The sequence below is a fragment of the Piliocolobus tephrosceles genome, chromosome 14 (genome assembly GCF_002776525.5).
Source record: "Piliocolobus tephrosceles isolate RC106 chromosome 14, ASM277652v3, whole genome shotgun sequence".
Classification (NCBI taxonomy): Eukaryota; Metazoa; Chordata; class Mammalia; order Primates; family Cercopithecidae; genus Piliocolobus; species Piliocolobus tephrosceles.
In genome coordinates, this window is record NC_045447.1 from 62,444,254 (window position 1) to 62,456,718 (window position 12,465).

The window sequence follows — 12,465 nt, forward strand, 5'->3', positions numbered from 1 at the left end:
ATCAAATATATATAAGTTAAAATTTTAGACCTTTTAGTTCTCATGCACTTGTAGCTAACAACAGCAGTAGGTATCATATTATTATTAGTTCCACACTACCACATGGAAGAACAGCTTTTTATTTTGTGGTGAATATTTTATCAATATGACATTCTATCAAACAAAAGCAGAAAAAAAATTTTTTTTAACAGAAAGCAATTCTCTGGCCCAATCAAACAAAAGACAAAATCACAGGGCCAGATTCGCCCTCATAATCTCAGGATTCGATCACATACAGCACCTAACACACAGACAGGACATAAAAGAGAGGTTTTCCAATAATTTTCTCAAAATAGTTGAATAACAAAACATCAATATTGGACTAATTAGTACTTTTTAGAAAATATCTTCAATTATCCACAATGTGAAGATGATGTAAGCTCATAGGAGGTATAAGCCATAAACTAAACAAAACATATGAATGAACATAATTACACTTTTGCCCATACAATCCTGTGAGTGTAACTCAGACTCTAAAAAAAACCGGTGGGCAAAGAAAACCTTTTCTAAAATTCAGGACAAATATAATTGCTCGGATTGAGAGAGAAGAAAAGTAGGCTAAAAAAAAAGATGTATTCTATTTTATAGATTTTTCTCTTGGGTGTAATTATAAAGCGACACTCAAGTGCAACCAATGAAGTACCTATTTTTTCTCTCACAAAATTCAAAGACATCAGCAAAACCACCTATGTTGGTAATAAAAATAAAAAGTCTTTGACTTTTTAAATGTTATCATACTGTCACAGTGGAATAAAATTAGCTTGAAAAATGATCTAAAGGCACATGATGCAGTTCATTATGTATAACAGCAACAGCAGCGGTTTCCCAGGGTTCATAAAGGCTGCTCCATTAAATTTACCTCCAGTCAATAATTAGGAGTCCACAAATAAACCTGGGCAATTAAATCAATACTGCCTGGCAATTATATTCCAGAGTCCAGGCTCAGTGGCACAAAAAGGCACTATATCAAGCTGCAGTATTAAGCAGTCTGATGCCATTTTCAACAGGATTTTTTTATACTTACTGGACAGAATAAGCATACATTCAGCTAATGAAGAATGTATGTATATACCTCTCCATGTGTTAACCAAAAAAACTTAGGTCCAGTGTCGGTACAGTTTTAGCAAAATTTAACAAAGCTTTATACGTATAGATTTATTGTTTTTATAGTCATAATTAATAAAATTTCTAATTCAAATAAATACAGGCCATATTTATGAAGTGAACATTTAAAAAATTCATTAAAAAGTTTATTTTGATCATTTTCAAGTTGAAAAGAAAAACCTCATTACAATCATTATTGAATTCTTTGGTATGCCAGCCACTGAGCTAGGTTCTGGGAGTACCACATGATTAAGAAACGGCCTCTGTTCTCAAAAGCAAGTAGTCAGTGTAAAAGGCCTTGTCTAGCACCGGCACATCTACACTTACACAACTTTAAGCAAATGATTTTTAATCGCCTACTGTTATTAAAGTGATTCCAGACAATGTCTCAAAAATATATCAAACTGATACTAACATGAATAGTTTATATACTATTTACTTATTCTTAACTTTACCAAAAGCACAGAAACTGATACTTGTTAATATAAATGTAAAATAATTGCATTTAATATCAGTTTCTATTTTTAATCTTTACACAGAAACATTTAAAATGACTTTCCTAAAATCGCAGGACAATTTTTGGGGTACTTAGACAAATATGTTTTGGCTTTTATTTATTCCAGTCCATTTAAAAAACAAACAATTAGGTTGAGTCAAAAGAACTATAATGAAAAAGTTTTAGAATACATTACATGCTGTCAGTGATGTCAAAACAAAAGCTGGCTATGACTAGAAAAGCAGGGCTCTCACCTGCCAATAAACTGCCCTTGATCACTTACAAGAGGGGCGCATCCCAGTAGACTATATGTGTATTAAAAAAATACTTGAAAGGGAAGAAAAAGTATCACACAGGTCACAGCAGCAGTCTCAATAGACCCCTCAGGGATTTCAACTCGTCTTGGCCTTGTCATCCTCTATGCAGCTTTCCACTCGGCCCAGAAAATGTCGATAGGAAAATGTTTGAGGGGCCTCTGGTGGAAATTTTTTCATTCTTTCTGTATTGACAGGATGCCAAATCAATATTTACTTCCCACTAACAAGCTGCTCGAGGTCTCAGTAGAAAATATTGTAGAGAATGCGGGAAGACACAGTAATAAACAGCTGTCTGGCTGTGAGGAAAACATGAATTGACTGGAAACAGGTCCATAGTAAAAGGTCACTGAAACCCATGAACTCCTCAGGTGTCCATATCAACTACTAACTTTAAAGACACATAATAAAGAATCTCTTTTCCTAAGAGGTCTGAGAGAATGAATCCTTTTCAGTCTAGCAAGCACAGAGGTTGACTCAATAATTTAATTAATGCATTTGCTAAGACCCATGTTGGCTCTATCCCAAGGCATTTGTTTCATTTGTTAAGTCTAAAAGCACAAATAGAGGGTTAACTTTCCTTTCTACCTATTGGAATACTTCTTTACCTAACAGAAGTAAATAATGGGGTAGTGTTTACAAAAAGTTAGACATCTGGTGAAAATGTAAGGCTTGGAATTCTTATTTAGAAGTTTAATATACGAAACAGAAAAATGAAACACCTGTCCTTCAAGAAGTTTCTGAATGTACAACATCCATTCCTTGTCATTTTCAGCATCAATTTTGGTTTTTTCAATTTCCTAAAGAAAAAAAATAGAAACACTGGTGTTAATGAAATTTATATGAACTTGTTTATACTATTAGATACTGAATAAATCTAGAGTAATATCAGTAGAATTACATTCAACAAAGAACAGTCTGTCATCTCAAAGTAGCAATATTTAAATCCATGCTCTTTAAAATTTAATTTATAGATACATACTACGGAAGATATAGCTATATTTATATATTTCACGGTAATTCAGAAATATTTAATTTCTACCTTCACAGTGGAGCTCAAAGTAGGGGCTAATATGGGGTGAAAGCAATTAAAGTGAAAAATAAGATGGAGTTATATAAAAGAATCATTTACAGGTGACCCTCGTGAGATAACACAAAACTTAATATTCCAAAATCTGACTTGTCAGCAGATAACTAAGGAGTAATTGTTATCATTACAAACAGAATAGAACATGGCATGACTCTGGTATATTTAAATGCTTGCTGATTCAAACTATCCAATAATCTACTGATAGGCAAGGGACACTCCAACTTAAAGTTCTGTAGGTCACAAAGTATTTTCAGCCCATTAATTATCATGATAGAATATTTCTGGAATTGAAATGTATTCACATGTACAGTTGATGATTCACTTGAAATTGTAATTCAGCTTACAAAAAAAAAATAGACTTTCCAAGAAGGGAAGGGTGTGAGAAACTATTATTTGTTGAAATTTACTGTATGGCAGGCATCATGCTAGGCACTTCAGATAGGCCATCACAGTTTCTGATGTGAATTTACTACAGTTCGATATAGTGTAAAGAACATAAATCAGGTGATCTGGGTCCTGCTTGGGCAAATCCTTGAACCTCTGGAAGATGCCAGGATCAGTCTACAAAGCAATCTAGTAAATATATCAAAATGTACCTATCCCTCTTAGAACAGTGTGTTTATATCTCTTTCAGGAGGGACTTGATTTAAGAGTGTGTGACATGCATGTTACAGTGCTGTGTACTCTGTCTTCAGACTCCACCTGCCCAGAGGCAGAGGTGCCATTTATTCACAGACGTGCACCATCTAGTCTTTGGGGCTATCAAGAGAGATTCTTTTCTAATTCACATACTCAAAGAGGACAACTTTTCTGATTTGTTCATTCAAAGAGGGTTTTTTTTTGCTAATTTGTTAGCCCAGAGAATGCATCATTTTAGAGATTACTTGGTCTTGAAAACCTGGTGGTTCTGTGTTCCAGAATATGTACATGTGTTAGCATCACTGCATGTGTGTATGTGTAAACACATACATGCAAACAGCCATACTCACATGAGACACTGTGCTAAATCTGTGTGTTTTAAAATTTCTAGGCAACAGCAGAGGCCTTATCCTTAAATTTTTATTTAAGTTTCTCATCAATCAACATATTTTAATTAAACACCTATTATAAGGCTTAGTTAACATCCTTGCCAGAAATAATATTACTCCCATGTATCTTATATTTGGTACTATATGTAATATTGTTCTTATACTTCAAAGTTTAGAATTTGATAGAAAGTCGCAGATGTTTTCGCATAGCTGCTGAACACAGAAACTGGTAATTCACCCATTGGATGAAAATAATACCTGTAGGATTCCTTTTAACTATATCTAAGGATTCTTGATAGTTCAAAAATCTTTACATATTGTAGATTTGCTCTATTCCAGAAGATCTTTCAGAAGCTGATGAGGGGGCCAGAGGATGATCTCATACAGACACCCAAGTCTATCATTGAACAAATATGTGTTGAGAAGCTGCTAGTGCCATCATCTTTTAGCATTCCAAAGGATAAAAATCCAATATTCATGAATTAAAGCTCAGAGCCATAGTAGGATAGGAATGAGCATCCTACACATGTTTCACAAAAGACTGCGTGGTATGAGATTCTGCTGTTCATGAGGCAGTGACTATGTCAAAAATGCAGTGTCTTTCCCAGGAGGTGTGAAATGTTATTAAAGACTATACCTGTATGCATATAAATTCACTCAGACAGAAGTATTTTACCCAATTTTAAGCAATACATATTTTTCAACAATATATTTTCAAAGCGTATATTGGTGAACAACAATTTTGAATTTAGCTATGAAAGCCAATAGATTTGGCACTTTTTAAAAAATCTCACAAGGAAAAAAAACTTCAAATCAGTGGAGACTCAGCTTAACTAAATCCATTTAAGCTAGCTTAATTAAGTATACTGGTTTTCATGATATATAATATGATTAAATTAAAGAAAATGGAGGATAGGAAAGAATAAATGAATTGAATAACAAGTAATTTGAAAGGTTATAAGTACTAGCTTATTTCTATATTATACAGTTAAATTTCTTTAAAGGCTTTTTGAGTTGGTTAATACTTGATGTGTATCTTTCATTGGCACTTTAACAATCTTACCATCATTAATACTATCTTAAAGATGAAATTTTAAGAGGTATAAAATGAATAAAAATATGTACTTAAGTCCAATGTGTAATAAACCCTTTACTAATAAATATTTAAATGATCTTACCACCTCATCTTCTGTGTCTAATATTTCCTCTAATTCTGACCGTGAAATGTTCAGGATAGAAGCTGCCAAGGTCTGGGCTTTATGGGTTGAGGTTTTACAGGCGTCCCTGTTTTTCTTCATTTTTTTAAGCTCTCTTATTTGTCGCCTTACCACGTGGACATCATTTTGTAACTCTCTGGCCAAAGCCTGTAACATATTGGAAAGAAATTGAGCTTATATGAAAGTCATAATGAAGACAAAGCAGTAATAACATAAAAATGTGAAGATACTAACAAATCATTTTTTTTACTAGGATTGCTCTGGTTTTAATTATTCTGGAATATAATTACCTATTGTCAGCATGCGATAAAAGTTCTCTTCAATGAATACTTAACCAACTTGCTGGATTAAGGAAAGCTCCCCCATCCCTCTTTCAGATGCACCAACTGATACCTTGCTTGGTGAATGTTTACAGCAGGCAGGCTATTTTTAATCAGCACCAACTACTTCCACTAGTTAACCTAACACTAAGAATCAGGTTCTACTTATTTCTCAACATGCATATATTATTTTTAACAGGTCAGTTGCATAATTCATTTAATGGTTACATAAACCAATGAAAGATTACTGCAGAAAGAACTGTTTCTATTTTATCTATACTAGGTTACAATGCTTTGGAAAAAGTTGAGAAAGACAAATTGGGTCAAAGTTCAGTTACATGTGGTAAATTATGTGTGGGCAAGACAACAATAAAGGATTGAAGAAAAATCATTAAAAAATCAAGGATTGCTTCACAAGCTTTTAAGTTGCCTCTTTGAGAAATCAGTAAAAGCTAGCCCATACCACACCTACATGTGGGTAACAAAAAGTTACTCCTTAATCTGGTTGGACACAGGGCCTCAGTACATGGCTTTGTGAGCTGAGAGCAGATTAGTTAGATGTTTGGGCTGTTTCCAATCTTTTGTTAGCACAAGCAATATTACAATAAATAATGGTGCTCAGGTATTAATTTTGCATCTCCAGGATATATGGCTAGAATTGAAACTGCTGGATCAAAGGGTGCGTAGAACTATAATTTTGACAGCTGTTACTTAATTCTATCCCTGTGCTGCATCCAAGACAGTACTAATATGTATCTCCACAAAGAATGTATAAAAGTATCTGTTTCTCTACACGAATAGCAAAACATCAATATGTTATTTCAGAGTAGCTTGAGTTTTCACTGCATTTTAAAGTTTCATTTCTCTCATTATAAACAAAGTTGAGCATCAGTCTTAAGAAATCATTATATTTTATTTGTCATTTTTTGGTTTTTCTTAGGGATTTACAGGAGTTCTTCATGTATTAGGGAAATTATACTTGCCTATTGTATGTATTTCAATTATTTCATTATTTGTTCTTTTGACAGTACTGTTTGATGTCAAAGAAAAATAATTTTAATTTTGTATGTACTAAAATTAATGAATCTTTTCCTTTCTCACTTTTGAATTTAGTGGGATACTTTAAAAAGCATTCTCCACAATGAGGTACATAAAAAATACTTTCAAACCACAATTTTTTTTGCTACTTTTTTATTTTTCAGTTAAAATTTTTTTATCCATTTGTAATCATTTAGATCATTACATAAAATCATACTCACTTGTCCCATCACCACTTAGCAAATAGTCCATCTTTCTCCAAGTGATTTCATAAAGGTTTATGTCAGTGTCTGAACTTTCTATTCTGTTCCATCTCTTTTTATTAGTTAAGTTTTATATTTGAGTATATTTTAACTAATGAGGCTTTATAACAAATTTTAATATTGGATAAAGCTATCTCTCTCTTATTACCCTACTTTATCAGATTTTTCTTGGTGTTTTTGCTTGTTTGGTTTTCCATATGAATTTCACATTCAGCTTGTGTAGATTCTCTGCCCCTTAAAAATACCTTACTGTGGTAATTTTATTCCAATCACATTAAATTTTATTTGGATCATGTTGACACTTTGGAATGCTGAGTCTTCCTAATCAAAGAACATGGTATTCCTTTCCATTTGTTAGGTCTTTATCTGTGTTTCAAAGGACTGTTTTGAAGTTTTCTCTTTATAGATCTAGTTTATTTCTGGACATTTTATTTTACATATATTTTCTTATTTTTATAGGAGTTTTTCAGTTGATTACTGTTTCTAGGAATTCAAATAACTAACTGTAAAGGCTGATAACTTTATTTCCATTTTTAAATCTTTATACCTCTAATCTACTTTTCCTTTCTTATATATAACACCTCTCAGTTTGATCATGTGTTGTCTTCCTAATTTCTTTTAGTTGTCCATCATGTTTTCTTATAGTTGACTGAACTTTAAGAGGACTAATCTGAATTTGTTGTCAGTTTCTATATATTTATTTACTTAGGGTTAATTATTTGAGCTTTATTATTTTCCTTTGATTATGTCATTTTTCCATGATTCTTCATAATCCCTGTATCCCTGCATTGGTGTCTGTACATTTAAGGAAGCAGCCGTTTCTTCCAGCCTTTACAGGATTTCTTCAGCAGGAAGAGTCCTTCACCAGTCAGTCCAACCTTTGGATCTGAACAGGCCAGCAGATAACATCCATGGGTAGGTAGGCAGTACTTGCTGTCAGGTTCTCTAGCTGGGCGGGGCTGCTGCCCATACTGCTAAGGTCAGGTGGGGCCACTGGTTGGGCTCTGCTCTCAGACAGGGCTCCTGGCTGGGCTCTAGAATCGCTTCTTATTGGGCAGGATCACAGGCTATGCTCATTGGCCATGTGCTGCCATGTGTTAGGCTTTGCAATTGGGCTACAAGTAGGCTTCATAACCATCCACAGTTGGGGGGCATCCAGGATAGGCTCTCTGGTCAAATAACGCTGCTGGTTGGACTCCTTGCTCAGGCAGGGCTGCGCATTGGGCTCCAGGATGATGCAGGGCTGTAAGATGTACTCTGCAGTTGAGTGGGGGTTATTGGCTTGGTTCCCTGTCTGGACAGGACCACTGGCTTTGCCGTGTGGTTAGTCAGTGTTGTTACAGGACTCCCAGATCAGGCTGGCTGCAAGCTGAGTTCCATGATTAAGTGGGGCTACAGGCTGGGTTCCTTGACCAGGTGAGGCTGTTGATGTGCTCTGCACTTGAGCTCCTTGGTTGGATGGGGCTGCCAGCTGTGCCCCATAGTGTTTGGGGCTAAAAGCTGCACTCACGGCTAGCCAAGATCCTTGGTTGATGGGGCTGTCAGCTGTACCTCATAGTTGGGGCTAAAGGCTGCACTCCATGATCAGGTGAGGTAACTGACTGTACTGGGGTCTGGCACGGTCAACGGCTTGGCTCCCTGCCCAGGCATGGCCATAGGCTGTGCTTAGCAAACGGGCAGGGCTGTGGGCTGAGCTCTATAGCCAGGTGGGGTTGCTAACTAGGCTCCTTGGTTGGCGGGGTCCAGACTGTGCCCCATAGTTGGGTAGGGACTGTGGTGTGGCTCCCTGCCTGGGTGGGTATGTAAGCTGGGATCTGGGGCTGGGAAGGTTGCTGTTCAAGGTCTCAAGGTAGGCAGGGCCAGAGGCTGTGCTCTGGCAAGGTTGCCAGCTTGGTTCCCTGTCTAGGCAAGGGCTTAACCAATTTGTTTTTGTGTATTATACACATAGCTTAAGATTCCTATGTACTTCTCCTTGATTACATTTCCTTTGTATTATTATTATTATTATTTTTTTATGTATGTATGTATGTATGTATGTATGTATGTATGTATGTATGTATGTTTTGAGACAGAGTCTCACTGTTTTGAGACAGAGACTCTGTCTCCCAGGATGGAGTGCAGTGGCGCAATCTCGGCTCACTGCAAGCTCCGCTCCCGGGTTCACGCCATTCTCCTGCCTCAGCCTCCTGAGCAGCTGGGACTACAGACGCCTGCCACCATGCTTGGCTAATTTTGTTTTTGTATTTTTAGTAGAGGTGGAGTTTCACCGTGTTAGTCAGGATGGTCTCGATCTCCTTGACCTCGTGATCCGCCCGCCTCGGCCTCCCAAAGTGTTGGGATTACAGGCGTGAGCCACTGCGCCCAGCCTGTATTATTTTTCTAACATCTAAAGTTCAAAGTTACATTTTGGCTGAATTACAAAGGTTTTAAATTCTCACTGCTGTTTAATTTGAAACAGTTCACAAACTCACTTTTTATTTCTTCCTTAACCCTAAATCAGATAGAAGGGTTTACAATTTTTAAGTGGATAGATAAATTTTGGCCACTTATTTTGTTAAATCACAGTTGTATTACACCATGTTCAAGGCAGATAGCTAAAACAATTTTTCTGTTTTTGAATTTGTTAAATTTTGTGGCTTAAGATGTAAGTAGTTTCTGTGAATGTTCCACATGGCTTTAAAAAGAAAGTAGCCTTATGTTTTCTCTATTTGAGTTATTGATTTCTGAGTATAGTACATATTAAATATACTGCAGGACAGTAAATACACCTAAGGATTCATCAATTTCTTTTTTGAATTTCCATCAAATTTTGCTTAACATGTTGTCAGATACATAAACATTCATAATTTCTACATTTTCTTTACAAACTATCCATTCTTGTCATTCCTAATGTTTTTTGCCATTAATTTCGTCTTGGAATAATATTGCTATATATTCCTTTTTTTTTTTTTTTAGCATTTATCTGATGTATATTTACTTGTGTGCTGGTAAATCAGTTCTTTGGATGTTGGGGGAAGAGCATGACTTGTAATGTTTGTTGATTTTTGTGGTACAGATTTTTTTTTTTTTTTTATTTTTCAGAGATGGGATCTTGCTCTGTCGCCTGGGCTGAAATGCAGTGGTATAATCATAGCTCACTAGAATCTTGAATTCCTAGGCTCAAGTGATCATCCTGTCTTGGCCTTGCAAAGCATTGGGATTACAAGCATGAGCCCACCATGCCTGGCCAATTTCTGTGAAATAAATATACGTACCATGATTGATTTCAAGCAACCAACATGAATAAGGAGTTGGGAAGAGACATACAAAACTGGCTCTTGTGGTACAAGCTAGTCCCAGGATAACATATTTTTAAATTCTTTTATTTTTAAAGCTTTTGGAGAACTATATTTTAAGTGCATCTGTTTTCTATCATAGTCTGTCTTCTTTCCTCTTTGTTCAAAAGATACATACATTTCAGCTCTATTATTTATATTGTAGTTATTGATATATTTGGATTTATACTAGTCATGTAATTCTTTTTTGCTCTCTCTAGAGTAAACTATTTCCTTCATGAATTTTTCTCTTCTTATTTTATTGTGGTAAGAATACTTAGCATGACACCTACTCTCTTAACAAAATTTTAAGTGTATATCATTGTTGACTATATGCACAATGTTGTACAGCAAATCTCTAGAGCTTATTCATCTTGCTTGAAACTTTATGCCTATTAATTAAAAATTCCCCACTTCTCAGTCGCCCCAATCTCTTCTAACACCATTCCACTCTTTGATTCTATAAATTTGGCTATTGTAAACACTCATAGAAGTGGAACCATGCAGCACTTGTCTTTCTGTAACTGGCTTTTTTTCACTGAGCATAATGCTGTCAAAATTTATCCATGCTGTTGCATATTGCAGAATTTCCTTCTTTGTTTAAGGGTAGTAATCAATTGTTGTTTATACAACATTTTCTTTATCCATTCATCTCTTGATGGACATTTAGATTGTTTTGGCTAAACAAAAAGCAGCAGAAACTTCTGCAGATGTAAAAGTCCCTGTCTGACAGCTTTCAAGAGAGCAGTGGTTCTCCCAGCATGGAGGTTGAGATCTGAGAATGGACAGACTGCCTGCTTAAGTGGGTCCCTGACCCCTGAGTAGTCTAACTGGGAGACATCCCCCACTAGGTGCGGACCAACATATCACACCTCACACGGCAGGGTACACCCTGAGACGAAGTTTCCAGAGCAAGAATCAGACAGCAGCAATCGCTGTTCAGCAATATTCTCTCTTCTGCAGCCTCCGCTGCTGATACCCAGGCAAACAGGGTCTGGAGTGGACCTCAAGCAAACTCCAACAGACCTACAGCTGAGGGTCCTGAATGTTAGAAGGAAAACTAACAAACAGAAAGGACACCCACACAAAAACCCCATCAGTACATCACCATCATCAAAGACCAAAGGAAGATAAAACCACAAAGATGGGGAAAAAACAGTGCAGAAAAGCTGGAAATTCAAAAAACCAGAGCACATCTCCCCCTCCAAAGGAATGCAGCTCATTGCCAGCAATGGAACAAAGCTGGATAGAGAATGACTTTGATGAGTTGAGAGAAGAAGGCTTCAGTCGATCAAACTTCTCAGAGCTAAAGGAGGAACTATGTAACCAGTGCAAAGAAACTAAAAACCTTGAAAAAAGAATGGATGAACGGATAACTAGAATAATCAATGCACAGAAGACCTTAAAAGAACTGATAGAGATGAAAACCATGACACAAGAACTACGTGACAAATACACAAGCTTCAGTAACCGACTCGATCAACTGGAAAAAAGATTATCAGCGACTGAAGATCAAATGAATGAAATGAAGCAAGAAGAGAAATGTAGAGAAAAAAGAGGAAAAAGAAATCAACAAAGCCTCCAAGAAATATGGGATTATGTGAAAAGACCAAACCTATGTCTGATCGGTGTGCCTGAAAGTGACAGGGAGAATGGAACCAAGTTGGAAAACACTCTGCAGGATATCACTGAGAACTTCCCCAACCTAGTAAGGCAGGCCAACATTCAAATTCAGGAAATAGAGAGAACGCCACAAAGATACTTCTCGAGAAGAGCAAGTCCAAGACACACAGAATTGTCAGATTCACCAAAGTTGAAATGAAGGAAAAAATGTTAAGGGCAGCCAGAGAAAAAGGTTGGGTTACCTACAAAGGGAAGCCCATCAGACTAACAGCAGATCTCTCGGCAGAAACTCTACAAGCCAGAAGACAGTGGGGGCTAACATTCAACATTCTTAATGAAAAGAATTTTCAACCCAGAATTTCATATCCAGTCAAACTAAGGATCATAAGTGAAGGAGAAATAAAATCCTTTACAGATAAGCAAATGCTGAGAGATTCTGTCACCACCAGGCCGCCCTACAAGAGATCCTGAAGGAAGCACTAAACATGGAAAGGAACAACAGGTACCAGCCATTGCAAAAACATGCCAAAATGTAAAGTCCATGATGCTAGGAAAAACAGTATCAACTAACGAGCCAAATAACCAGCTAATATCATATTGACAGGATCAAGTTCACACA

General features: G+C 36.3%; 1 protein-coding gene across 5 annotated transcripts in view; it reads right to left on the reverse strand.

Moving 5' to 3' along the window:
- The window catches only part of CNTLN (centlein), a 365,382-nt gene that overhangs the window by 14,195 nt on the left and 338,722 nt on the right, over window positions 1–12,465 (reverse strand). For all 5 annotated transcript variants that reach the window (XM_026453873.1, XM_023197173.3, XM_026453874.2 and 2 more), the window contains exons 24-25: window positions 5,250–5,435; window positions 2,676–2,753 (exon numbers count right to left, since the gene is read on the reverse strand). In XM_026453873.1, coding sequence (XP_026309658.1) covers window positions 2,676–2,753; window positions 5,250–5,435 — 264 coding nt within the window. The remainder of the gene's footprint in view (window positions 1–2,675; window positions 2,754–5,249; window positions 5,436–12,465) is intronic.